Raw genomic sequence first — 26,603 nt, forward strand, 5'->3', positions numbered from 1 at the left:
TATAATTATTATTTTCATTCTTACTTGATAACTCTACTTTGTCTTGCTGAAGCTTCTTTGTAATAACTTAACAAAATTTGTTTTTCCAAATCACTTGCATGTTCTTTTCTTGTGACGCTCTCAAGTTCAAGACCAATAAGTATTGACACTCCTAATGCCAATACACTTGCTATTGGAATTGTTGTTTTTGCTCTCTTAATCATTTTCTCTCGTTCCAGTTCTACTCTATAAGATGTCATATTTGGTTTGTTATGCATAAACTGATCCCATGATGTTTTAGATTCATCAAAAAATGGTGAAGTTACCTTTTCATCTTCAGCTTTCAACTTTTTTTCATGCAACTTTTTAAGATTTTCTCTAAACTCTCTTTCTTCCTCACTTAAATTGTCACCCTCATTTGTTTCACTCTTTGGTTTATATCTGTCAGATTGATGCATAATATTGTACATTTTTCTTCTCATAGCTGAATCATAGACAACAGTGTTCATATTGGTTCCAAATGGAGATGACGAACTTCCCATAATTCTTCCAAAGTGTGCTCCAATTTCAATTTCTCTATCATATTCTGCTCTCTTTTCTTCATCACTTAGAATATCATAACTTTCCTGAATGTCCAACCAGGCTTGGTCATCATCATCCTCATTCTTTTTTTCTACTACTTCATTACTAATATTTGGTGATGGTATTGCTTGTGCCTTTTTATTGGTATCTGGATGGTGTTTCTTTGCTAAATTATAATAGGCTTTTTTAATTTGTTGTTTAGTGGCATTCCGAGTAACTCCTAATATTGAATAATAATCCACAATTTGGTTTGGTATTTTCATTTTAAATTATTAAATTATTATATAAGAGCAGTACTATTATTACTAAAATGTTGGTGTGAGGTTTGTTGATATTGTTTAATAGTTAATTTTTCTCTGTCGGAAGAATATTAAGTTGTCATCCACAGTGTTTTATTTTTTTTCCTAGTTTGTCGGCGAAACTTTATTATCCAAATTTATTACAAGGTAGTGACCCTAGATAATATTAAAAGCACAATGAGTTTATGAATGGAAGTACTTCAACAAGAAACTAAACTTGTGTTTCCTCAATACTCTAATAATTTACATATAATTTTTGGTTTTTTTTTATTACAAAATTAGAAAATAACTTAGTTCTTAAGTGGCTTTCTGGCCAAGAAGAAGTATGATGGAGTGAAAATACCAGTCTTACCACCACCAACCAAACCTTCAGCACCAGCCATCAAGAATTCGTAAGCTTGTTGTGAAGTCTTTGGGACGAGACCGATCTTTTCCAAAATACCGACGAGTTTGTGAACTACCCATCTACCGTATGAAGTTTGGAACCAGTTAGTAAGTTCCCAACCACCATTATCCAAAGGTTGATACCATGGAATTGGATTAATCTTATCAGTAATAGCAACATCTTCAGTTCTAATAACTTCAAATCCAGCCTTAACCAAAGCATCATCAATTTCCTTATCCATGAGGATTTCTGGCAAACCATCACCCTTCATGATATCAAACTTAATCTTGTTGTGTTCTTCATTCTTAGAATCATACTTTCCAGTAATCATAACCCATTCATAACCACCGAAGACTGCACCTGGCTTCAACTTGTTAAAGATTTGCTTATAACAATGTGGTCTATCCTTGGCGTGGCAAGTAGCTTCAATAGCATAGGCAGCATCATATGATTCAGCTGGTAAATCCTTATTATCATCCAAATTATTGAAATCTCCACGAACAATGTTACATCTTCCATCCATACCCATTTCATTGATGAAAACCTTAGCACGTTCAGATTGATATGGGTGATTATTAACACCAGTAACATTACAACCAGAGAAACGAGCAATATTAACAGCTGGACCCATAACACCACAACCCAAATCCAAACACTTCATACCTGGCTTCAAATCTAATTGTTTAGCTAACCAGTATTCGTGTCTAAGAATGGATTCAATGAGGGATTCTCTAGAGTGACTAATCTAGTGTTAATTAAATCATGTTTAAATTTAACAAATAACAACATACCGAGTAGCAAAGTGGAAAGATCTACCCCAACCATACAAGTAGAAATCAGTAACCATATCATAATATTTACCAGCAACATCCCAACCGGCCTTCTTTCTCTTTTCGTGGGTTTGTTGGTTATCAGTAGCAAAGAGTTCTTGATAAGAAGCAGTCTTATCAGTATCAGTCAAGTGACTTCCCTTGATTTGTTCACGGAACTTAAAGAGGTAGAGAATGAAACCACCAACAATAACTGTTAAAATGATAAGGAACATTTTGATACGTTCGACAAGGGTTTATTGTAGTGGCGTATTTTTTTTCAACAAAAACTTACATCATTTCACAGAACATAAACAACGCAAGAGCTTGATGTCGGTGCTTGCTTTGTGATTTTTCCAATCTGATGGCGTTATTATTAAGAGGCAGCATTAATTGTGTGATTCTTCGTTTTGTGCTAACCTTGATAGGTTTTGAAAAGGCACTGAAATGCTGATACTCGGAGAGCGTTCGGCCTTCGATAAGCGAAGAGAGGAGAAGCGATTTGTTAACGTTGCGAGTTGTAAAATCAACAACCCTTTGCAAAAACATGTATGTAGCCAATTCGAGAATTTAATCATGCTTTTGAAAAGGATTGTTTATTGAGTCGTTTCGTTGATTATTCAGAAGAGGTTGAGGAAGAAGATCCGTTTCTTCCTTCATTGCTTATTGTTGGAGGATTGATAACAATAAGCGGAATTTTGAGGCATTTCTTAATGAGCTGCAGAGAGTGAAGGAAAAATCTATAACCATTTCTAGAGTTCTCTGATGGTGTGAGTCTACTGTTGGCCAACTGACCACTATTTGTATAAACAATTTGCATATCCATCAAGAATTCAAGAGCTATTGACATGACAGATTCAGGGAAAAACAGTAAAGTGCAGTCTGGTCTGAAATTGAGTAAACAAATAATGGCCTCACTCAAATCCAATAAATCTGAAAATGAAAGAATAAATACAGGGAAATCTTGTGCAGAGTTGTAGGATTCAATATGCGTGATAATTTGTGTTGGATTCTCACTTATAGACGAAAGTTTTACAAAGTTGACGAACTTGTATCTGTCTGATTTGGATTTTGGTTTACGACCATACCCAATGATTGGACAATGGAAAGGTAGGTTTGGAAGGCTATCGTGGAATACCCCAGAGTTAACACTTTCATTTTGAATATTAAGCCCTTTCTTGATACATTCCAATATCCATTTCTTTCTATCACTTTCGACTGGTGAAATGTATTTGAGCTCATCTTCAGAGTAGAAACAAAAATATTGAGGTTTGAATTTCATCTTTCCATTTCTCTTATTCTCTTGAGAAACAACTCTTTGAAGGGAAAAGTTTCTAGAAATAAAGTGGTCAAACATTAATTCCCAAGGAAGAACTTGTAAACTCCTACTACACAACAAAATTAATTGAGAATTAGGGTAGCAGAGCTCAGATAGTCTTGGTAATCCGGAAAAATCTGTAGATCTTGGAGTAAGAGAGAAGAATTTACTCTTCATTCTCTTAAATAATCCAATATAATCAAACTTGTCGAGTTGTTTGTTAATTCGTTCGTATTTCTTCTTATGTCTAATATTGGGATGATAGTCGTAAGGACCTCTAACAATATTTCTCGATAAATGTTCAATAAGAGAGAATGTATTGTCAACTCGAATATTAATTTTCTTATCTTTTCTTGGTTGACAAATCAGACTAAAGAGATAATCTTCAAGTTGGGGAATCACATTTGCAGAGTAAGCTGGTTTTTGTGAAACAGATTGGCTAGACGATTTGGAGTGTTCACTCTTATAGAATGAGTATTTAGAGTCTGTTGATTTCTTTTCTTCTGATTTTGGTGAACTATTGTTAAGAGTAGGTTGATTTTTGCCAAGTTTTTGATAGATTATTTGTCCTGTCTTTGGAGTGTAGAATGTAATGACTGAATCAATATGGATAATATACACTAGTTTTTCCAAAGTATTCATTCCAAGATTTCTAGTGGATTCAATAGATGAATAATCGATCAAGAGTGACTTCATATAGTCTATTTCTTCTGATTTTTGTGCATCTTCAAGTTTAATGTCTACGTATGATGGAAATTGTTGGGAATTCTTTTGTTTAACAATTGACATTAGGTGATAAAGCCTTCTCATAGACTCTTGGTTTCTAAAGTTTAACTCTTTCTCAGAAAGATGATGCTTTTTTGCATGAAGTTTCATTCTAAAGATACATCCCCAGATTTTCTCACTAAGCAGGTCGTGAGGAGAAGGGTAATCCAAATATCCATCTGAAGATTTTGATCCATTTGATGATTGAGTGGATTGTGATCCTGTGCCAGGTCCCATTTTCAGTAAATTGAAAGACTTTAAGCTTCTCCCAGAATTGCTCTTTACGGAGGATTTTCTTCTTCTCCTCAGGAATGGAAGAGTTCTAACAGAGTTAATCTGTGTATTAATCAAAAGTGATTCATATATCTTATTTTTAGTTACCAGTGATATTTCTTCTACCTCGGATTCTGAAGATGAATCTGAGTAGGTAGAGTCGTATACAGTCGAATCATTTGATTCTGGAGAGGTTCTCTTAAGTATCTGTTCAATTTCTGTTTCTAACAGAAGGTATGAATCAATGATAGATAAGTTATTATTAATCAATTCCTTAGATCCAAGACAGAACATTAATCGTACAAGACGTTTCAACAATGTTAAGAGTTTTTCAAGGAAAGATGGTGGTGCACCTTTTGAAACGACCACTTCAGTGTCATTGATAAAGAGTGTAAAGACAACATCTCTGCAGTGCTTCCAAAATATTTCGGCACTTGTTCTCTTGCCTTGTAAAAATTTGGCTTCTGCCATCGTTATGTAACCATCGAGAGCAACAAGGACTGAGGTCGTTTTCAAAGCAACCTCAAGTGCAGGAAGTATGTGCTTTGTCTCAATTTCTTTCAAGTCCAACTCCCAGCCATCACTCTTAGATAAAATTAACAAGTTAGGATCAACACCACAGAAAACTATTGGAACAATTAAATATTCTATCTGGAATCTGGCAATGAAAATATCTACTTTTGCAGCATTTAACTCGTTTGTACAAATTATATATAATTCCTTTGATTTGTAAAGGCAATCAAGGGCATCTAGTAAAACTTCTTCTGGGTTGTTGTAAATTGACCTCTTATTAATTAAACTGCTATCCATAGCGTAATTATATGTGCTTCTCCCAAAAAATTCTCGTAGTCTTTCCACTAATTCAATTTTGTTTGTACTAGTGAGGGTGGAAGGGAAAGAAACAGGACTAGTATCTTGACTAATCTTTTGCAAAATTTTTCCTTTTAGGAAAAGAAGGTCAGCCAAAACATACGGAGCTGTACATTGAGATAAAGCAATATTAATGCAGCATAAAGCATCAGAAAATCGTGATAATTTAAGGAAACATCTAGCTGTGATTTCCAATATTTTGATAGGATCCACTCCGCTTGTTTCTAGAATTGAAACCTGTTCTGACATTAACACACCCAGTCTAAAAAGAACAAAATCACACTCCTTTAGCCATCTCTTTTTTAGGTAAGCTTCGGCTAAATTTATGTACACAGTGCATCTTTGTATTGAGGTGATTTTCTCTTCCATTAGTCTGGCCAGTAAATCCATTCCTCTTTCAAAATTATAACTTTGGAGGAATAATTTAGCTAGTGTTAATTGTAGATTAAGTTCATACTCTCCAGATTTTCCTTGAGATCTCATAAATAGTAATGAATTAGTAATGCATGATTCTGCATTTTTAAAATCACCTCGCTCAATATAAAGAGAAGATAAAAGAGATGAAAGGTGACCATATTTGGCTGTCATCTTTTCTTCGTTTGCATGATTAAGTAACAATGTGTAATAGTAAATTCCAGATCTCCAATCATCTTCTCTTATACTCAATTCTGCTAAATCATTTACAAGAGTATAATCATAGGAAAGATTGATTAGCTTTTGATTTTCTACAGCAGCCCTAAATATCAAAGAAGAGTATGTATACTTGTTATTTTCAGTGAGAACTTGTGCAAGTTCAACTAAAACCCTGGTACATATGTTGCTTAAAAGGCTTGGTATTGCTTTTGTAAAACCACTTGTCTGACAAAATATGTAAACACTTTCGAAAAGAACTCTCTCTGCCTGTTTGTAATCATTAGAAATGTTTCTGCAATATAAGCCAAGAGAAAAGGCAACAAAAGCTTTAAAAGTGGACATACATGGAAGCTTGTGGTAAAAAATGTTGAGTAATTCTGTTCGTTGATTAACATCTAGGAGATAGTGGAAGTTTGGATCTAAAGAAGAAGTCATTCTATTTTGAATGGACATTATTCTGAAATCTTTCTTTTGTGGATCAACTGTATACTCCATTGTCAGAGGGGAAATATTATACAAAAAGTAATGCAGTATAATTAAGGCTTCACATGCCATATCAGCATGAGTTGGAGGAGTGGTTAAATGTGATTTTGGATCCATGATCATAACAGTAGGAGTTGAAACTTGGCTATTTCTTGAGAAAATTTCTACAAGTTTGGATACAATTTTCTCGCATCGTTTGAACGTTTCTTGTTTCTTTGAGAATAGTACAATATTGTGACATAAACCCTTGATTTCTATAAGTTCTAACATATCAATGTTCTTGGAATTAAATAATAATAGATATGATTTCATATCCAAAAATCTATCATAATTATCTGGATTAACTAACAGTGCGGCTATTTCCAATAAAGCCAAACTAAGTTTAAATAATTCATTCAATTTTTGGACATCTTCATGATCAATATCACTCGTTATTCTTGCTGCTGGAATTTTAGAGAAGTATTCTCCTATCAATTTGAAGCAAGATGCACAAGACTCCTTTGTTCCGATCCTCATCAATTTCCAAGCTGATTCATAATAAAATTGTGCCCATGCCACAGAGAAAGGATCAATATAATCGATATTGTGTCTAAATTTCTCCAAAATTAAATCTTTTGAGCTTTCAGCAGATAATTCTTCTTCAGATTTGTATCGGTTCATTTCCTCGAGATTTAGTGATCTCAACCATTTCAAGAAATGTTCTTTGGATGTTAGAACGGTTTCATCTTCTAATTCTAAAGAATAGAGCTGAGGAATAGTTTCATCATACTTTTGTACAACAAAAGTGTTTCGGAATAAAGCAAGATTTTTTTTTCTGAAAAGTGAAAGACGAGGAGGGAATAGTTGTTCCTCAATAGGGTCAATTTCATCCTCAGGATTTGAGGAAAAATATCCAGCATACACACCTTTAAGTTGAGTAGCTGATTCAACTCCCCAGTCATCATCATCGTCGTCATCACTATAGCTATGTACACTCGAGGTGGAAAAAAACTGTGTTGTACTCTCAACCAGTTTTCTTTGCACTTCACTTTCGATATCTCTTAATTGTTTATCTTCTTTAGTGGATTTAGGACTGATTTTCGCAATAAATTGAATGAACTTCAAAGCTGTTTTTACTAAGCTCATTCTAATCAATACCTTAAGTAATACTCTCATCGATTCAATAAACAATTCTTCTCTTAGAAGGTAGCAATTTGAGTTTCCAAATAAAATTAAATAATGAAGAGAAGGGAGAACGTATCTGAAAATTAGTTTTTCACACTCTTCCTTTTCTATTGATTTACAATCATTTTCCTCAAGAATGATTCTTGCTTGATAAGTTATTATTTCTCCACAACATATAGAGATACTATGCAACAGATTAGCATTGGAACTGTTGCTAGCATTGAAGAACGTGTTGATGTAACTAAAATTTGCTGATGATTTGTGATTATATGATGAAAATGATGGTGAGTAATTTGATCCTGTTGATATTAGTCGAAAGAGCGTCTCTCCTCTTTCTCTTGCTGATGATAAATATTCCTTACAGTCCTCTATCTTTCCTACACCTTTCATAACTTGAGCAAACATAAATAAAACCCTAACGTATAACAATTCAACTATAGTAAAGTGAGTGAGATTACTAAGATCACATAATTAACAAACATACGCTTCACATTAAAATTCATCGTTATTTGCTCAATCAGCTTGCTTTGAAGCTTATTCAATTCAAAGTGAGCCTCTCCATAATATCCATACTGAATAAATATAACAGCCCTGTTTAAACCTAATATTAAGCATGATTCATAGGAGTGTCCTTGAATCAGTGTTGAGGTCGAATTCTCAGAAGGTAAATTTGATTGTACAAGCGAGTCTACTAGTTGAAGTAATTCATAAACTTCCCATTTCGGAGCACACTTATCCTTGAACTCTAATATTTGGAAGAAATAGCTTGGTGTTATATGCATACATTCACATGATTGTTTAGCCTCAACTATTAATATTAAAATTATCAAAATTATCCACAAACATTGTTACCTACCTGAGTTCAAAAACTCCAATAGCTTTTCCTCGGCGGAAATAGTTTTTGATTGGTCCTTCATTTAATGTCTTTCCTTGTTGTTCATCTAAGGTTTTTATAAGAGAAGATTATATATTTTTAAAAGGGAAGAATTATGATGTTTTTTTAAGGATTAAGGAAGAATGAACCATAGCTATCTAATAACCTCCAAAAATATCTATGCAAAAAATTGATCAAGAATATGATAAGTCATATTGAATGGAGGAGATATTCATAATTAAGACCATTTAACTCTTGGATTCATTCACTTTCGCGTGTCTCTTGTATTAATTGTGTTAACAGAAAACCTTTCTTCAACAAAAAAATGCTCAAACAATTTTCTGCGTCATCATCGGTAAAATGTAGAAATTGCCTTCATCATATTTATTATTGGAGATTTATAAAAAATTATTATTCAAGAACAATAGTATTGTCTGATGAGAGAAAGGATTCCGATGACCAGGCTATTAGTTCCTTGTTGAATAAATTACATGGTAATTCATCATTCAATCAGAAAAGAGAGGATTTGTTAAAACACTCTGGGAATCATAAATCGAAAAAATCAACAAATGCATATCTGGAAGCTCTGGAACAAGAAGAATTTGGTAAACATATTAAAACCAACGATGAAAAAAAACAAAATGTAAATTCAGAAAAGAAAGTAATAGATGGTTCGAAGGCTTCTAGAGGTTTAATGTCAACTCTTCAAACCTTGAAATCTAAAAATCAAGCAAATGTGCAACAAGTTCCAAATGATGATTTTATTACTAGTCAACCTAAACAACTCAAAGCCAATCATGTTTTTAGGAAACATTTTAGACAAGAAAAGACAAACATTATTGAAATGAACGACTTGGATGAAAAGTGGACTAAATATGTTGTGGATAAAGATGGATCAATACCAGATTCAATTAGAAAACACCTTTCTCCGATAGAAGTGGATAGCGACAAATTAACAGAAGAGGAACAAATTCAAGTGTTCTCAAAAGGATACTCGGAATGGATCAATCCAGACCACAAACAAAAGAACGTTTTGAATCCAGTTGGTGATATTTCTCACCTCAAAACTATTAAGAAAATTATAGAGCAAAAAGAAGAATCGACAGTGAAAGAAAAACTTGGTTTAGTTGACTCAATTTCATCAAACCATGCTGCCAATCCGCTGGATAGTTTACCGTCTGCTCAATGGCAAAAACAACTTGTTCATGAGGATCTTGACTTTTCCAGTATTTCATTCACAGGTGAAGTAAGCAATGATCCATACGAATATGACTCTTACCTCATGGAAGATATTGAAAACTTGGAATTTGACATTGAAAAAATCGAACAAGAGGCAGCTCTCTATGAGGAAGCCAAAGAAAAGGAGATAGATCGTTTACTTGTTGGAGGTGACAATGAAGAAGATTTTATGCTGTCAAGAGATGGAACCATGTCTTCTTCAGATAGCTTTGGTATTGGTAACATGTTCGATAACCAATTCCAAAACATTATGAATCAAAAGGGACAAATGAACATTCCACCAAATCCTCAAATGATTGCCCTTGAAAAGAGCTATAAAGAGTTTCTCTCCAAATCCTCAAACGTTGCCAATACCATCAAAGAACAAGATAAGAGCAAGACTGATAAAAATCCAAAGAGATCCTAACGGGCCAAATATTTGACTCTAGATTTTACACATTGAACTCATTTCAGGCAGATTTATCATTGGGTTGAACTGGACACAATTTATTATAGATATAACTACATCAAGAAGGTACCATGGTACCATTGAGTAGCTTAATAAAGGAGAAGGTCCTAAGTTCCTTATTTGTTCAAATAGGGTCTCAAACAGACTTTGAACACGAAGAATTTATACAAAACAAAAAATGGGCAACGCAAAATCGAGAGAGTTGGTATTGAGTGATGAACAAATGGAAGAATTGAAAGCTATTGGTAATTGTAAGTGTTTAATTTGTGTTGAAGAGAAATAAAAATCACGATCAGTTAGCGAAAGACAAGTTTATTATTACCTGGATTCGTTCTATGATGAATATCCTTCTGGCGCCTTAGATAAGGAAACATTTGTTAGGGAAAATAGTGAAGCTCATGCTGGTACACGCCAGATGTGGTCACATATTTTTGATCAGTTGGATAAGAATGGAGATGGTTATTTTGATTTTAAGGAATATTTAATAAGCCTTGCTGTCGGTACAAACAGTACGAACGAGGAAAAATTACTTTTTGCCTTCAAGGTGTTTGATATAGGCTCTGATGGATACATTGATTATTATGAATTTTCACAATTATATCATTTTATATTTGGAAATCACAAGGAAAATGAAGAGCGAGCAGCAAAAAATCAAACTGTTAAGGAAGATAAGGAACTAGATGAAAAATGTAGAAGATTATTCGAAAAATTAGATGCCAATTCACAAGATGGAAAACTGTCCATGCCAGAATTTGTTCACGGTCTCAAAAACGATCCAGTCATTATTGCTGCTTTTACAATATTTTAAAAGAGGCAAATTATCTTGGAAAATTTTAAGATGTAAACATATTGTAAATACTTGGTCGAGTTTACTTTTGAATTATGATTGAGTTTGTTTTGAGTATACAATTTTAGTGACCTGACTTGGTTTTCCATGTACTTGTTTGAGTCTTGCCTCGAATGCGTTGGTCATGTTTTTTACCACTTTAATATTCAGAATAAATATGTTCAGATGAAATCATTACTTACAAAATTCAAAAAACATATTGGCAACATGTTGGTATAATTTTGAGGAAAATTCAAAATCCACATGGAATGTTAATCTACAAGTATTTTCAGCTGGACCTTCTGCAATAGTCCAATAATTCGACAGTTTGTTAAATAATTTCATATTTTGTGAGACAGCTCTGACACTGACAGGTTCTTTCAGAGTAACAGTAGAGGTATAGGTCTCAACAAATGGTGGAAAACCAACTGTTAAATAAGCTTCTGATGATTTTTCCACAAGTCCATCTTTATCAGGTTCACTAACTGTCTCCTTTCCATTTTTAACAAAAGCAGAATCCTTAACATTTGGAAGGAAAAGCTTGTAATCATTGACATTAGAAACTACAGAAAATACTTGTTCGGGAGAAAATCCAATAATTCTCTGTTCCACATATTTAATTCCAGCTGCATTACCATGTGTTGGTGGTGCAAATAAATTTGGTAAAAATCCTCTAGATTGATTAAATTCACTATTCATTATTAATTTACACTCCACGTTGTGCTTGCTTAGAATTGATGATGATTTGAGCACTGATGAAAGAGAGGACTTGTTATTCAATTTCGGAGCTTGAAGGGAACTACTGAAGTATTTAGCAGCACTCACAATCATCGATGTTTTAATCGGAGAAGAACAATTGCCGAAATTCCTTCTATTGAAAAGCTGTTTGATGGTGGAAGAAGATATCGATTGTTTCATTTTTTTATTATAGAGCCTTGTATCAATCAGAACAGACGTCTTGAATTCTAATTGATAAAAGTTAAAATACGTATTATTAATGTTTTTTCATTAAAGAAATTGGTGTGAACATTTTCATTGTTATTTTCCAGTTTTTAATGGAGATTGGAAAGTTGGCGCGTTTTTTTGCCGTTACACAATTCAAATCAAATAACCAACCAAAAAAAAAGACCATTTCCTAGTCACACCGGTGAAAGCCAGTTCTTGTTGATTTCATCATAACCGGTTATTGGTCATTAGAAAAACATTTTTATTTCTCTAGTATCATTAACCAAGTTTCCTCTCCGTATAGTAGTAAATTTATCAACAATAGTAGCGAAATAGATCATCACAAATTATGACTGAAGTTTTCGAAAGAGTTTTATTGGGCAATCGTCATGACGCCTGTGATTTAATATTGTTCAATGAACAAAAAATTGGTCTAGTAGTCAATGTAACCGATAACATTGACAATCACTTTGAAGGTTGTAGTCATGTGAAGAGAAAAATACCAAAACGTGAACAAACCGATGAGATGATATCACTCTCACAATCATCAACTGGTGAGGTGATTTTTGATAGTGAGGGACGAAACATTACTCCAACCAAACAATCCCAAGAGTTGTTAGGAAATCCACTTTTATTCGATGATGAAGAATCCAATAGTTCAATGTGTGAAACTACTCCATTGAGAGAAACCTTGTTCACTACCACAACTTCTGAGAGTGATTATCTGGCTATTCCTTCTCAAGTTTCTGATAGCTCTGATTTTTCATCAGCTCCTTCAGATCCAATGTTAACCTTTGATGATGAAAATTCCATAATGTCATCTGTTAGTGCCTCTGAGAATGATCCATTACTTATCGACCAAACCTCAATGTCCTCTGTCATTAGAGAAGAAGCTAGTAACAACTCTCAAGCAACTCCTCAAAAGAGTCAAGATGAACCAGTAGTAGTATTTGCCACTCCAAAATCAAAAGCCAAGACACCTAAGAAATCATCTCAAAAGAAGGAACGGAAAAAGGCTGTTCCAGTCTATGAATATGTAAAATTGGATCACACTGTAATGTATCACAAGATTTCCATCGAAGATTCTCGTGAGAAAAGAATTGTAGAATACTTTGATGAGGCAATTAGTAAGATTGAAATTTTTTTGGAAAATCATCCAGATATGAAAGTAATGATTCACTGTCGTGAAGGTAAAAGTAGAAGCGTCTCTACATTAATTGCATATGGTATGAAGAGCCTCAAATTATCCCTCCATGACTGTTACAATCACGTCACTAAAAAGCTTGAAGGAAATGATCGTATCAATGATGGTTTCAAGTATCAGCTCATGGACTATGAATTGCAATTGTTAAAAGCTAGATCTTTTGAAAATCCAGATATTGCAGTTGTTAACTCTTTTACCTTTTTCGAAAAGAGAGGTAGAGGAAGAAAAATGAATTATTCCCTTAATGATGACAATGATGATAAGGATGATGTTGACTATGATGAAGAAGATAATTTCGAGGAAGAAGACGACAATGAGGATGAAGATGATGGAGACTATGAAGAAAAGAAGAAAAAGCCAAAGAAGAAAACTGGTGGAAGAAAGAAGAAAGGACCTCAATTTGCCAAAGATTGGAAAGATATCGATATCCAAGAAAGCAAACCACAAAAAGGAAAGCAATTAAGCTTGTTTGATATGTTTACAAAGAAGAATAAGCCAGCACCTACTATTGCTGCTGAACCAACCCAGCCATCAAAGCAGGCATCTCTAGATTCTCTCTTTAGTCCAAAGAAGCCAAAGAAATCATCTACAAAGAAATCATCCTCTGCTAAGAAACTAGACTTTGATAACCTTCCACAAGAGGCCACCATTCCAGAAGTCAAGGAAGCAACTAGCAACAATGTTGTCACTGAGCCAATTGTTCTTATAGCTGATGATAACAAGATGGATACTACTGAAGACATTAAGACACTAGACACCACCTCAAAATCTGAATCATCAGAAATTGAAAAGTCAGAAGTTAAGGATGGAAAAAAGAAGAAGAAGGAAAAGGATCAAAACAAATCAACCAAAAAGGTTTTCAAGAGAACTCCAAGATTCTCTACTCCAGAAGAACCAGTAGTTGTTGAAGAGCCAAAGAAGAAGGAAGAATCCAAGAAGAGAAAGAAGACTGAAGAATCTGAATCTAAAACTGAATCCAAAAAGAAAAAGACCAAGAAGGAAAAGTCAAAGAAGGATAAAAAGAAAACTGCTTCTGAAACCGAAGCTAAGCCATCATCTGATGAAAGTGCAGCCCAACCAACCACTACCACAACAGAACAAGACACAGCTCCTACTGGCTCTTCTTCTGAAGTTATGGAACAAGCTCCACTTGAAGCAGAAAAACCAAAGAAGGTTGAAAAACCAAAGACAGGAGGTTTATTCAAATACTTTAAACCAAAAACTGTTACAACTCAATAATAATATTGGATTGCTTAAGAGGAATTCATTATTTATAATAATTATTAAATAATAAAAAACTAAATTAAAAAATGAAAAATGTTGTTGTGTGTTTGAATAGGTGCAACGCAATTAAAAGCACCGGAATGCAAAGCCTTCTTCTTTGGAATAGAACAACACATCAACAACAACAACAATACTTGAATAATTATTATCAACAACAATCATATTATCATACTTGTTCAATTGTGAGAAATGTTGTGGATCCTGCTGGTTGGACAATCCCTGAAAAGAATTCGTCGGGATCAATTGCATCGGAAGAAGATAATTTAAAAAAAAGAATTACAGTATTAATTAATTCCTTCATCAAAAAGAATGAATCTATTCAAATTAAACATCCCGAAACAACATCTGAAAATTCACAAAATGATATTCCACAAAGTAACACTCCTGAAATGAATGCATCAATAACCAAGCTTCAAAATAGTACATTTTCTATTTGTGATCGTATTTTCATGCTTGTTGAAAGATATGGCGAATATCTATCCGAGGGAACAGTTCATAGAGTTCTTGAACATTTTGCTTCCATGCATCAACATAAATTGAATGTTCTCATTGTGTTTTCCTATCTCAATCCACAAACAAGTAACGGAGAGAAGAAGAGACAAATTAATTTGAGACTTTCTTCAAGCTATGGACCACTACTGGAGTCATATGGTAAATTACATTTATTCCAAAACATGACCCATATTTTCTCAGCCATCACTAATTCTTTGACTACTGTAAAATGCAATGATTTAGAATCCATTCGCGTTAATATGAGGAAAAGAAATCAAATTGTTAACTCATTCCTCTATAATTTTTCAAGTAATGGTGGTCCACTGACAATTCTTTACAGAACTTTGAGAGAAGAAAGATCAAAGAGACTTGAATTTTTCCATGAATACGAAAAGAATCTTCCAACAGATGAAACAAGATCACGAGAAGAAATATTTATTCAAGACTTTGATATATCTTGGGATCCAAAAGCCATCTCGTCATATTTCATGATTCAAAATACCAATGTTGATATTGCCAAGAGATTATTTGATATCATGTCATCTAAAAATTGCATAACTCGTGCAGAGCTATCTGAAATGGTGAGGAAGTATGTTTTCAAGTTTAGAATGCCAAAGAAGGCTGAGGATTTACTTTTGGAATTTTCAGTTAACTCATCAATCAAGCCAACATTTGAGGATTATGCTGTTATCATTGTTGGTTATATTAATACCAATCAATTAACTTTGGCATTCAAATTACTGAAGAAGCTGATTGACTCTAGTAGAATAAGACACAGAACTTACTCAAAGGCAGAATTAACCAATTTTATTTCTATCATTTCTATTTTAATTAGACAAACTGTTGATCCAAACATTATTTCACTAATTGCCAATATTTCTGCAGATATTTTCTTTGAATCATTTGAAGCCAACAGTGATCATCTGTTACAATTATTGAAGGAAATTAGAAATGACAGACAAATTAGAAAGCACATTTTACATTTTGCAGTAACTTTTAATGAACAATGGGCTAAACTCATACTAGAAAGAAACTATCCAAGAGCCAGCTTAGTCGATGAAAAGGTATCGAACTATATTTTGGAACAATTTACAACCAATGAAGACGTAAAGATTGCACTTGAAATTCTCAAACAAATTAAGGAAAAGAATGAAACTCTCAAAATTAAAAAGAAGACAGAATAAACTCTATTTATTTAAGTAAGATCAAGCTCACCATCTTCATCTTCAAGAACAGAAGTACAATGAATACAGTTTTCCAATTTTTTCCTTATTGCTAGAAGGAGTTGTTTAACCCATTCATCCAATTTGGTAACTTCTAATGTTTTCTTTACAACTCTAAGGAAGATTTTTAAATCTCTTTCCTTGAAAGCCTTATAAAGTCCAACTATAAGATCAAACTCTCTACTCTTCCCAAAATTAGCTCCTCTATCACTAAAATGTTCCAAATCCATCCAGAATAATTCCAAATCTTCTTCATTGTAATCATCATTAATTCCAGCAATCTTTGTGAGAGAAGCATAAAACATATAACGAGTTTCCAAATGTCTAATAAGAGAATTTTCACCAGTTGCTGAATTACCACTATTCCATTCAGCATTTAAAATTTCCTCCCAAACCTTACTAGATTCCTTGTATTCCTTCAATCTAACATAAATATGAGCAATTTGTTCCAGACAATTATTTGCAGTTGCATAGGCTTGTTGGAATTCAAAAAGCTCAGCAGCACTTCTATATGTTTCTATCGCAAGATGTAAAATATCCACATCCACAATTGATTCAGCACTCAACCTCTCAGCAATTTCCTTCTCCTTACGAGCTGCTTGGGCAGTTTGACCATTTTCTGTATAGATCAAACTTGCCTTCTTTAAGGAATCAATAGCCTTATTGTAGGTATCCTTAGTTTCATCAAACATTGTGTCTTGAAGATAGGCTTCAGAGGCTAAATTATACACGTTGGCTGCTTTGTGTTTCTCTCCCGATTTTACCAAACATTCAGCGGATTTACAATAGGCATCACCAGCAGAAGAATACATGTTACTTTCCATATAGATTTGGGCAGCTTGCTCATAATACTTCATGGCATCCTTTGTCTTGTTACCAAAGTGAATTTTCTTACTCAATACGCTTGCAGCCTTTTTCATCAACTTATCACCTGCATCACAGGTTGTTGAGGCAAACTCTTCCAAGGACATTTTTTTAAAATTAATAACTGATTAAGATTGGAGGACAATCATTGTTCAATTCTTCAACTATTTGATCCAAGAATTTGATTCCTCTCACTCTGTATATTGAAAAAGAGTTAATGTTTAATGACACCTTGTTTCTTAAGGTCGAGATAGGTTTGTTTGGTGTAGACATTTCCTTCAGCATCTTCAACTTCCTCCATTTCTGATTGGTCCCAACTTTGTTGTTGATCTTGATTTTGCATACTCTTCCATAATTCCACAGCATCTTTGATCTTTGTAATGTGATGGAAATGTCTAGTGTTTGGAATTCCTAGAATTTTCATACCATTAGCATGTCTCCACTCTTGGAAGTGTTTTTCAAATTCCTTATGTCCCCAGTATGAGTGATTACCACATATTTCACAAATGTATTCATTTCCCAAGCCTTGGAATTTATAGAGCCAATATGGAATAGGTTTACCATCAGGACCAATAGGCAAGTTCAAAGGATTATTCTTCTTACTGGCATATTTACTGAGTGGATCATTAGGATCAATTGCACTATTGGCCTTCTTTTGTTGTTCTTGTTGTTCGTCGTCATCCTCCTTGTCCATTTGCTTTTCAATTCTTTCCATTTCAGCTTGATTTTCTTCCCATGTCCTGGTTGACTTTTTCTCCACATAAATCTTAGTTTGTTGTATTACATCAGATAGCCATTCTGTTAAGAATTTGGAAATCTTGTATTCCATTAATGCTATCGACCTTAGTTTATCTACATTGTGATTGCTCTTTCTTTTACCTCCTCTTCTCTTCTTCTTTTTACCTTGTGCTGATGAATTTTGCTCAGATGTTGGTTGATCTTTTTCTGGTTGACTCTTTTCCATCAATTTAACCAAGAACTTCCAATGTTCAGGCAAATCACCACTAGTACACTTTGTGTCGAATTCCTCTTCCAATTTATCAACCATTTGTTTGATGCCCATAAGAGGTTGAGTTCTATTCATAAAATCAATAAAGTAATCCAAAAGACTTTCCAAATAACTCTTATATTTTTCCTGATTTTTAAGATCTAGTGACAATTTGTCAAATTGACCTAAAGTGACAAGATATTCCACATAGTCAATAGTTTTATGTTCAACAGGTGGAGTTGCTGTGGAATTCTGTTCATTAATCAGGTCTACGAATGCGTTATAGTGAGCATTTAAATCGACATACCTTCCATATAATTCTTCGTCGGTGAACAAAACTTTAATTTCCTGTTGAACTCGTTGCTTGACTTTTCTTTGAGCTTGTTCATCATTGGATTCAGAAGTATTTCTATTCTCAATTTTAACAGCAAATCTTCTGTGGTAATCCTTGATTTCTTCCAACTTTGAATAAAAACTGTTGATCGTGTTTGGTTGAGTTGTTTCAGTGATTTGATTTTTCATAGATTGTATTTGTGGTGTATTAGAATCATAAACACCAGTGTTACAAGCCTCGGATGTTTGTCCATAACAAGTTGTTAATAAATAGTTAGATTTTTGTTGTATTTGTTCAATATGATAATTTATACGATGATTTTGATATACAATATGTTTTTGTGTTCTAGCTTTGTGTTTGATTTCATAAATTACAGATTTGATGGCTTGTTCGACGTCCGTGTGAGCAAGACGTGTTTGCTCAATCATCAACGATGAGGACATTTTTTTTTATTTTTAAATATTTTTTAAACAATTCATCTTCAACAATAGTCAAGTTGTATTGAATTATTGTCAATGGTGTGATGATATTAGAATATAATATTCAATACTACATATTAATTTAAAAACTAATAGTTAACTTGGCATTGAAATTAGAATTTGTAATATTTAAAAAAAATGCTTCAACAATTTACTAAAATGCTCAGAGGTTCAGGCAACATGATGAGTGCTGCCAGAAAAATTCAACCAAAGAGAGGTCTTGAGGAATTTATTGATAAAACTGTTCTTGAAGGAAAACCATTAGAAACTAGTGGAAGAGCTTGGAGTATCAAGGAAATTCGTAGTAAATCCCTCTCCGATTTACAAAAATTGTGGATTGTTTTGATGAAGGAACGTAATATGCTCTTAACATGTAGATTATTAGCCAAGTCTATGGGAGGTAGAATGACACATCCAGAGCGTTTGGTGAAAGTCAGAACATCAATGGCTAGAATTAAAGAAGTTATTGCTGAAAGAGAAAGAGATGCTAAAGAAGTTGCTCTCTTAGAATTTGAAAAGAGAAAGGCTTCTAATTATTATGCTTTCCCACAAACAAACCCACTAGGTCTCCAATTATCTACCGAAGAAGCTCCTTCAGAGACTACCTCATCAACTCCTTCCCAATAATTTTCCCTCCCGATAATATCAAAATAATCAAATTTCTTCATTGGTTTTAATAATAAAAATATAAAAACTCTTTCTAAAACTGAGATTGTAATTCTTTAATAATAATTATTCATTAATTAATTGAATTTTAATAAAAGTTAACAATAATAATTGACATGAAAAAAATGCAAAACAATGATGAAACAATGCTAATTGATGAAAGTCACAATAGTGTCTTGAATAAAGAAGAATCGGACATGATCCAATTTATTCCCTTCCAAGAGGGAATTTCATTTCAATATAATAGAGTTTACTTTCCTCTTTCAATGATGAGAAAATTGAGGAGTAGAAGACCAAATAATAATAATTCAACATTATCACTGGCTGACGATACGCAAAGTGTCAAATCATCTACTTCATCAAAAAAGTCGACACAATCAAATTCATCGAAAAAAAGCACCACTAGCACTTCATCTAAGAAGGTGTCTCTGGTGGCAAAAGGTTCAACAACATGTAAGGTTAATTATTGTCTGGATGGACCTTGTATTGTCACTTTGAATGAGATTAAAATTATTTCGAGTACTTGGGTAATTGATGATACTTTACTCTCTCCATCACAATCAGAGGAAGATAATCGAATTTCAAAGTTGGCCAAGGCACAATCTAATGTGTTTTTATTCGATGAGTCAACTATGGAAAGTACTAGTGATTTTTTACAGACAATGCAGGATAATATTCTGAATTGCAAGAAATTCGAAATTAAGAATGTGGAATTGTTGGACATGTGTGCAGAAAATGCATCAGAAATAATACTCAAACCAATTAATCCAAAATTCAAACCTGAAACTAATCCACAAGCTATCAGTATGAAAAATTTGAGATATCACTCTCTCTATTTGAATAATAATAGTATAATTTGGTTCTCGAATAATGAAGTTTACAAAGTGATCTCTGTTATTTCCAACTCATCAGCCAAATCCAAACCAAATATGAAACACAATATCTTCAGAATTGTTTCAGCAACAAAAATTATAGTAGAAGATTCAGGTTTTGAAAATAATCAATCAAAGGATCATAATGAGGTTGAACAGGCTCCTGAAACGAGTTTCTTCCTTGAATCTAAACCTTGTAAAGAGCTCTTATCACTTCTCAAGGTAGCAAACAGATTCTTCCATCATACCTTCCTCTCCTCAAATAATTTCTCACATGGTGCTATTACAATCACAACCCCTTATTCAATTCTAGTTCATGGTCCTCACAATATTGGAAAAACGAGCTCAGTTAAAAACATTTCAAGATATTTGAAGAGTCCACTCGTATCCGTGAATTGTAATACTTTGGGAGGAGGAGCTCTAGGAAATGAGCAAGCCATAACTTCCATTGTAAATAGATTGTATGAAAGTTTGGAAAGGAGATGGAATTCTAAGAAATCAAATGACATTACACTTGTGTTATTCCTGGATGATTTGGATAAGATTCAGCAGGGTTTATTCTCTTCCCTCATTTCCATTCAAGAGGAAATGAAAAAGGCTGAAAATATTCCTAAAATTCCAAATGTTATTGTAAATATTATCATTATTGGTTCAGCATCGAGCGATTCAGAGTTTATGAAAAAGATGGAAATGAGAGGAAAATTCCAAAGAGAAGTGAAATTTGACCTTCCAAATATTGAAGAAAGAAGACAATTCCTCGAATTATTATATTCAAAAGATTATTCCAATGTGCATTTTAAAACTATTGCTGATACAGCCACTGGTTTTCAATTCTATGATTTAGTTAGAGTGTTCAGTTCTCTTAATGCGGATGTGGGTTTTAATAAGGACATTAATATCAATACTGAATATGTTCTGAGAAGAATTATCGAGCTGGGAATTACACCATCCATCAAGTCACTCACAGATTACAATGAGGGACAAGAAGAAACACCACTCGGAGGAGATGAATCAAGTAGTGAGAAACATTGGAACAAGATTGGTGGTCTTTCCAATCTCAAACAAAAAATCAGACAAGCTGCTGAATGGCCAATGAAATATCCAGACAGTTTCAAGAGATTAGGACTCCAACCACCAAGAGGTATTCTCCTGTATGGTATTCCTGGAACAGGTAAAACAACTCTTGTCAGAACACTTGCTCTCTCAACCAATTCTACCTTTATCTATTGTAATGTTGCTCAAGTATACTCTCCATATGTAGGAGAAGCTGAAAGAGCCATTAGAGACATCATGTCGAAAGCAAGAATGATGAATCCTTCAGTGGTATTTTTCGATGAAATTGATGCAATCGTAGGCAAGAGAGATTTCTCTATGGGAGGAGCTGATTCTGTGAGCAGTAGAGTTTTATCAACCCTCCTCAACGAAATGGATGGCATTGAGAGTACAAAGAATTTACTAGTTGTTGCAGCCACCAATAGACCTGATATGATTGATAGTGCCTTAATGAGACCTGGCAGATTGGAACACCTACTTCACGTACCACCACCAGATAAAGAAGCCAAGGAGTCTATATTTGAAATTCATACCAAGAATCTAGGAGAAACATTCTTAAACTCATCCAATCAACTCATTCATCGATCAGAGTTCATTAAGAATCTGGTAGAATGTGAGGAAATTTCAGGTGATATGACTGGTGCAGAAATAGAGGCACTATGTAGAGAGGCCTGTATGGCAGCCATTCGTGATTTAGAAAGAAACAAACAGGCAATTCCTTCTAACATTATCATTTCATGGCAAAATTTCAAGGATGCAAGAAAACGAGTTCAACCCTTCCTCTCCACTGAAGAAGGTAAGAAAATGCTCGTCTTTTATGAAAAGTTTGAAACAAGTTTTGATAAAAACAGATAATTTTCAATTAGTATTGCTTTTTGTAAACTGTTTTCATTATCCAAGAATAATGGCATCTTATCCTATTTAATATTTAATTATGAATTTAAAATTATTATTATAAAAAAATGAGTACACAGCCCAATCATCAGCTGCCACTCCTCCTCGACAATGATCATCATCACTCTATCAATAGTGGTGGTGGCGGAAATAGTGGTGGCAATGTGAGTATGGGTAATATTATTGGTGGTGTTGGTAATAATAATTTGGGATTTGGATCACTACAACCCTTTGAAGTACCCGATGCTTTCGGAATGGTTGAGGATGGAATTTATAGAAGCTCGGTTCCTAAAGCTGAAAAACAATTTCAATATTTAAAAACATTGAATTTAAAAACTATATTATTTCTCTCTCAGGAAATTATATTGAAATCATTTACATCGTTTTTAGAGGAGGAGAAAATTGATTTAATAGAATTAGGATTATTGATTTCTAATAGAACATTGAGTGGAGGATTGAAAATGTCATCCAATTTGAGATCGGATCAACCTTTATCACATTCTGCCTCTTCAAGCTCATTCGGAGGTATGTTATATCAGATTACTTTGATTATTCTATAATATGCGAATATTACAATGATTAGATATGTCACCTCACTCTCCTAATGGATCTAGTCCTAAACCAAGCCTCTTTTCACCTTCATCAAATTCTTCACTTTCAACTACCACAACTGTAGTCAATACTACATCGAATCAAACAAATACATCATCATCAACACCCTATCCAAGTCTTGCAAATAATACAGTCTCTCCAATTCCTCCTGCTTTACAAATTATTAATAATATTTCACTCTCTAATATTTCTTCTTCAAAAGGATTGGGATTTACCGATGAAATTTATAATACTAAACATTGTACAGATGATCTCATAAAGGAAGCTCTGGAGATTTTAATGGACAAATCATATCATCCCATTATGGTAGTTTGCTCCTCTGGAATTCATTTAACAGGAACTCTCATTGGATGTCTGAGAAAGTTACAGGACTGGTCACTGACCTCAATTTTTACTGAATATGAATGTTTTGCTGGAAATAATTCTCGCCACATTGATCAACAATTTATAGAAATGTTTGATACAGACCTTGTCACTCTACCTACAGAGTCATCAGGTAATTTACCTCAATGGTTTGTGGAGCACAAGAAAATGAAAAGAGAAGAGGAACGAGAATTTGAGGAAATGATGAAATATCTCGCAATGAGGAAGAACAAAACAATACCATTACCACCACCACCTCACCCAACCAATGAATCCACAACTACCCACTCAACCACAACAACTGCTACAACAGGTCATCACAGAACTGGAAGTATTGTAATTTCGCACCATATTCACAGCAATGATCATCATTTATCAGCTTTACCAACTAGTCATCATTTCCCAAGTGCAACACTTGCCCGACCTCATTCACCAAATAGACGGTTAAGCAATGGTTTGATTAACAATATTAGGAAATCAAACTCTAATGAGAGTATTCACCTTCATCAACAACCACACACTGATGCAATCCTTTCTGAAAATACTGAATTGTCACCGTTCAAATTTACCTATCAACGATACATGATGGATAAACATTGTCCACTCATTAGTGAAAAATCCAACTATTCAACTTCAAGTATTGTAGAGCAGGATGAAGATGATTAGGCGAGCTCATATGTAAAAGGATGAATAAATTAATTTATTTTGTAACCTTGAACTTTTGAACCTTTTCCAACAAACTCTTAGCATTTTGGTCATTCTTAAAGTGTTCACGGACTGGGGCAAGGATAGCATTAATAGCCTTAGACAAAGCTGGCTTAAGTTCAGAAGGATGCAAGGTTTGTTCAGCAAAGTCCTTTTCAATTTCTTCATAGGTTGTGTAAGTCTTATTTCCACCGAACTTTTCGTCTTTTTCAATCAAAAGTTCACCTCTCATTGGTAAAATAATATGTTTGATATATTCAAGAGGTGGGTTCTTTTCAATATTACCTGGTTCACAGAAAGCACTCTTAACTTTCTTATTGACATCAGCTTCACTATCTTCCATGAAAATAGCAGCAAGTGGATTAGATTTGGCCATCTTTGTTGAACCATCCAAACCTGGCAACATGTGGTGAGAGAGAATGATTGGAGAGAATCTGAACTTTGATTTAGTCTTCTTATCCTTTCTCTTCAATTCGGAATATTCACGAGCCAACATGTTGACCTTTCTTTGATCCATACCCAATTGACAGATATCAGCCTTCAAATAGAAGATATCAGCACATTGCATACATGGATAAAAGATTTGAGCAGCACTCAAGTCTTCGGCTTCGTTACGACCCATAATTTGTGAGCAACGTTTAATACGGGCCAAATTGTTATTACGAGCAATATCAAGGACATTTAACCAATAAGTGTTAGGGTCCTTGTTAATAATTTCACTACTCCAAACAAATTCGACATTATTCAAATCCATACCAATACTCTTCCATACTTCAATCATGTATTTACCAACAGTTTGAATCTTTTCCAAATCACCATCCATCTTGTTATTCATGAGAGCGAACCAATCGGCAACCAAAAAGATGAATTTACATCCAGCCTTGGTAAGCTTATTAACATTGATAGCCTTCATAACACCTTGGGCAATGTGAATACGGCCTGATGGTTCAAAACCGTCATAACAAATAATTTGTTCCTTCTTATTCTTGATGAGAACACGGAGTTCATCTTCTTGAATACATTCTTCACCAACACTTCTAATCAAATTGAATCTTGCTTCTTGTTCTTCAGTAAGTTCAGTGACTGGACCTGAAGGTTGTTGAGAAATTGTGGTTTCCTCGAGTTGAGAGGTAACAGCTTCAACTTGTTGCTCTACGCTTTTTTGTTCTTCAGTATTGGACATTTTTTTTCTTATCAATAAAAAATACGAGTGTGACTCATCGCCACTTTTTGAGCTCATCCGGAGAAAACAAGCGAAAAAAACTTGTAAAAGCTATCTCACGTGCAGTAGTTATTAATAATTATCGAATCGATTCAATCACATTTATTTCATGTGCAAAACCAGATTGGAGGTAATAATGCTGGCTTATTATAGTGATGAATCCAGTAATAGACAAGCGATGAGATAATTGCATTGTTGCATTTTGGTTATTTTTCTCAATCTCTATTTTTTGATATTTTTGAATAACTTTCCATTTGTGAAATAGCCGAACAATCAAGCCATTTGAAGAATTGTAATAATCCATTATTTCTTTTCCTTTGCTTGATGTTTCATTATTTCACTGTATTGGTGATTAAATATTTTTGTTAATTGACTGAGTCTTGAATTGGTTTGATCGTCAGTGGTTGTTCGTTTGGCTTTTGCAATTAATGTTAATGAATGATACTTTTTGAGGAGAGTAAGAATGTCTTTCCTATCAGCAAATTCCTTACAAACAATCTCAAATTCAATGCTCGAAAAATCTACGGAAACGGACAAAGGATTTGATTCCATGTTTCCCGTTAATGAATCATATAAATATCCAATTAATTGAATATCCTTCTTCTCGAATAATATGTAGTACGAAAGAGTCAGATAGAATAATCTGGCTTTCTGTGAATTATTACTCATTAATTTTCCAGCTAATTCCAATCCCTGTTTGAATCGACTTTTGTTCTCCTCCTTTAACGCCCACTCCTTTTTCAGTTCATTAAATACTTCCTCAAATAAATTATTACAAGAAATTCTATGACTCTCAGTTATTTGTTTCCATTCATCATTCCACTTTTCAATTTTAATATTGATCGGATCTATTTTAGAGGGAGATGGTGTGATAACTTCAACATTTAAATTCACAGGTTTATCAGGGGTTTTCTCTACCTTGTTTTCTGTGATTTTCTCTTTGGGTTTTTCAGGTGTTATTGTTACTGGTATTATTTCTTCTTCATCAGGTATCGATTGTATTTCCGACATCATACTAGAAATTACTATTGGCTCCATTGTTTCAGAAGGCTTATTTGGTTTTTTCTTTTTTGAAATGGGCACTTCTGTTGAAATAGGTGCCTCTTCCTCACTATCATCATCATCGCTAAGTGATGTCCTATTATTAAAGAGGCTAACCATAGATCTTTTTCCATTTCTATTTGTACTACTATTACTGACAACTACAGATGAAGAAGCTATTGGTATCTTTTCCTCTGGTAATGCACTATCTATTTTCAACTCATCGGGAATGTCATATCTTTCATTATGCTCATCAGAGATTAATGATTTTAAAGTCGATGGTGGAGTTGTTATTGTTGTTTGAAAATATTTACTCTTAAGAGTGGGATTTCGATTGAATGATGTAGATGATGAGGATGTTTGTTGTTTATCGGATTTAAGTGTTTGATCTTGTTGTTTCTTATTCTCTGGTGGT

The 26,603-nt window shown here is 33.8% G+C and overlaps 14 protein-coding genes across 14 annotated transcripts; 7 read left to right on the plus strand and 7 right to left on the minus strand.

The window, feature by feature from the left end:
- Nucleotides 1-20: 20 nt before the first annotated feature.
- NAEGRDRAFT_64659 (uncharacterized protein) lies at nt 21-824 on the minus strand (the record flags this gene model as incomplete). The annotated part of the gene is made up of 1 exon (XM_002680000.1): nt 21-824. The coding sequence occupies one exon, from the start codon at nt 822-824 to the stop codon at nt 21-23; it is 804 nt and encodes a 267-aa protein (XP_002680046.1).
- A 280-nt stretch (nt 825-1,104) lies between these two features.
- On the minus strand, nt 1,105-2,331 carry NAEGRDRAFT_83028 (24-sterol C methyltransferase). Its single transcript, XM_002680001.1, has 2 exons — nt 2,037-2,331; nt 1,105-1,985 (listed from the first exon to the last, which is right to left on the minus strand). The coding sequence occupies exons 1-2, from the start codon at nt 2,288-2,290 to the stop codon at nt 1,151-1,153; spliced, it is 1,089 nt and encodes a 362-aa protein (XP_002680047.1). The 5' UTR covers nt 2,291-2,331; the 3' UTR covers nt 1,105-1,150.
- A 307-nt stretch (nt 2,332-2,638) lies between these two features.
- On the minus strand, nt 2,639-7,521 carry NAEGRDRAFT_78855 (uncharacterized protein; the record flags this gene model as incomplete). The annotated part of the gene is made up of 1 exon (XM_002680002.1): nt 2,639-7,521. The coding sequence occupies one exon, from the start codon at nt 7,519-7,521 to the stop codon at nt 2,671-2,673; it is 4,851 nt and encodes a 1,616-aa protein (XP_002680048.1). The 3' UTR covers nt 2,639-2,670.
- Nucleotides 7,522-8,759: 1,238 nt separating this feature from the next.
- NAEGRDRAFT_64662 (uncharacterized protein) lies at nt 8,760-10,079 on the plus strand (the record flags this gene model as incomplete). The annotated part of the gene is made up of 1 exon (XM_002679891.1): nt 8,760-10,079. The coding sequence occupies one exon, from the start codon at nt 8,760-8,762 to the stop codon at nt 10,077-10,079; it is 1,320 nt and encodes a 439-aa protein (XP_002679937.1).
- A 220-nt stretch (nt 10,080-10,299) lies between these two features.
- NAEGRDRAFT_64663 (uncharacterized protein) lies at nt 10,300-10,929 on the plus strand (the record flags this gene model as incomplete). Its single annotated transcript, XM_002679892.1, has 2 exons — nt 10,300-10,372; nt 10,418-10,929. 2 exons carry the CDS (start codon nt 10,300-10,302, stop codon nt 10,927-10,929), a joined length of 585 nt encoding a protein of 194 aa, XP_002679938.1.
- A 228-nt stretch (nt 10,930-11,157) lies between these two features.
- Nucleotides 11,158-11,526, minus strand: NAEGRDRAFT_4375 (uncharacterized protein; the record flags this gene model as incomplete). Its single annotated transcript, XM_002680003.1, has 1 exon — nt 11,158-11,526. A coding segment is annotated over one exon (369 nt), but the record flags the coding sequence as incomplete, so codon positions are not given.
- Nucleotides 11,527-12,241: 715 nt separating this feature from the next.
- On the plus strand, nt 12,242-14,335 carry NAEGRDRAFT_64664 (uncharacterized protein; the record flags this gene model as incomplete). Its single annotated transcript, XM_002679893.1, has 1 exon — nt 12,242-14,335. One exon carries the CDS (start codon nt 12,242-12,244, stop codon nt 14,333-14,335), a length of 2,094 nt encoding a protein of 697 aa, XP_002679939.1.
- Nucleotides 14,336-14,460: 125 nt separating this feature from the next.
- NAEGRDRAFT_64665 (uncharacterized protein) lies at nt 14,461-16,056 on the plus strand (the record flags this gene model as incomplete). The annotated part of the gene is made up of 1 exon (XM_002679894.1): nt 14,461-16,056. One exon carries the CDS (start codon nt 14,461-14,463, stop codon nt 16,054-16,056), a length of 1,596 nt encoding a protein of 531 aa, XP_002679940.1.
- A 766-nt stretch (nt 16,057-16,822) lies between these two features.
- Nucleotides 16,823-18,724, minus strand: NAEGRDRAFT_78856 (uncharacterized protein; the record flags this gene model as incomplete). Its single annotated transcript, XM_002680004.1, has 1 exon — nt 16,823-18,724. One exon carries the CDS (start codon nt 18,722-18,724, stop codon nt 17,174-17,176), a length of 1,551 nt encoding a protein of 516 aa, XP_002680050.1. The 3' UTR covers nt 16,823-17,173.
- Nucleotides 18,725-18,919: 195 nt separating this feature from the next.
- On the plus strand, nt 18,920-19,387 carry NAEGRDRAFT_64667 (uncharacterized protein; the record flags this gene model as incomplete). Its single annotated transcript, XM_002679895.1, has 1 exon — nt 18,920-19,387. The coding sequence occupies one exon, from the start codon at nt 18,920-18,922 to the stop codon at nt 19,385-19,387; it is 468 nt and encodes a 155-aa protein (XP_002679941.1).
- Nucleotides 19,388-21,327: 1,940 nt separating this feature from the next.
- NAEGRDRAFT_2093 (uncharacterized protein) lies at nt 21,328-22,044 on the plus strand (the record flags this gene model as incomplete). The annotated part of the gene is made up of 1 exon (XM_002679896.1): nt 21,328-22,044. A coding segment is annotated over one exon (717 nt), but the record flags the coding sequence as incomplete, so codon positions are not given.
- A 371-nt stretch (nt 22,045-22,415) lies between these two features.
- NAEGRDRAFT_31755 (uncharacterized protein) lies at nt 22,416-23,328 on the plus strand (the record flags this gene model as incomplete). The annotated part of the gene is made up of 2 exons (XM_002679897.1): nt 22,416-22,692; nt 23,105-23,328. Coding segments are annotated over 2 exons (501 nt in total), but the record flags the coding sequence as incomplete, so codon positions are not given.
- A 572-nt stretch (nt 23,329-23,900) lies between these two features.
- NAEGRDRAFT_38344 (tyrosyl-tRNA synthetase) lies at nt 23,901-25,111 on the minus strand. Its single transcript, XM_002680005.1, has one exon. The coding sequence runs from the start codon at nt 25,106-25,108 to the stop codon at nt 23,921-23,923; it is 1,188 nt and encodes a 395-aa protein (XP_002680051.1). The 5' UTR covers nt 25,109-25,111; the 3' UTR covers nt 23,901-23,920.
- Nucleotides 25,112-25,450: 339 nt separating this feature from the next.
- NAEGRDRAFT_64671 (uncharacterized protein) lies at nt 25,451-26,185 on the minus strand (the record flags this gene model as incomplete). Its single annotated transcript, XM_002680006.1, has 1 exon — nt 25,451-26,185. One exon carries the CDS (start codon nt 26,183-26,185, stop codon nt 25,451-25,453), a length of 735 nt encoding a protein of 244 aa, XP_002680052.1.
- Between the last annotated feature and the right edge of the window lie 418 nt (nt 26,186-26,603).

This window comes from Naegleria gruberi (assembly GCF_000004985.1).
Source record: "Naegleria gruberi genomic scaffold NAEGRscaffold_11, whole genome shotgun sequence".
In the NCBI taxonomy this organism is placed as follows: domain Eukaryota; phylum Heterolobosea; class Eutetramitea; order Acrasida; family Naegleriidae; genus Naegleria; species Naegleria gruberi.

Bases quoted from the DNA above. Each gene is read 5' to 3' on its own strand.
- NAEGRDRAFT_83028 (XM_002680001.1), bottom strand. From the start codon at position 2,290: ATGTTCCTTATCATTTTAACAGTTATTGTTGGTGGTTTCATTCTCTAC. The intron at 1,986-2,036 runs GTATGTTGTTAT...ACACTAGATTAG, and splicing joins TCTTTCCACTTTGCTACTCG to TCACTCTAGAGAATCCCTCA.
- NAEGRDRAFT_38344 (XM_002680005.1), bottom strand. From the start codon at position 25,108: ATGTCCAATACTGAAGAACAAAAAAGCGTAGAGCAACAAGTTGAAGCT.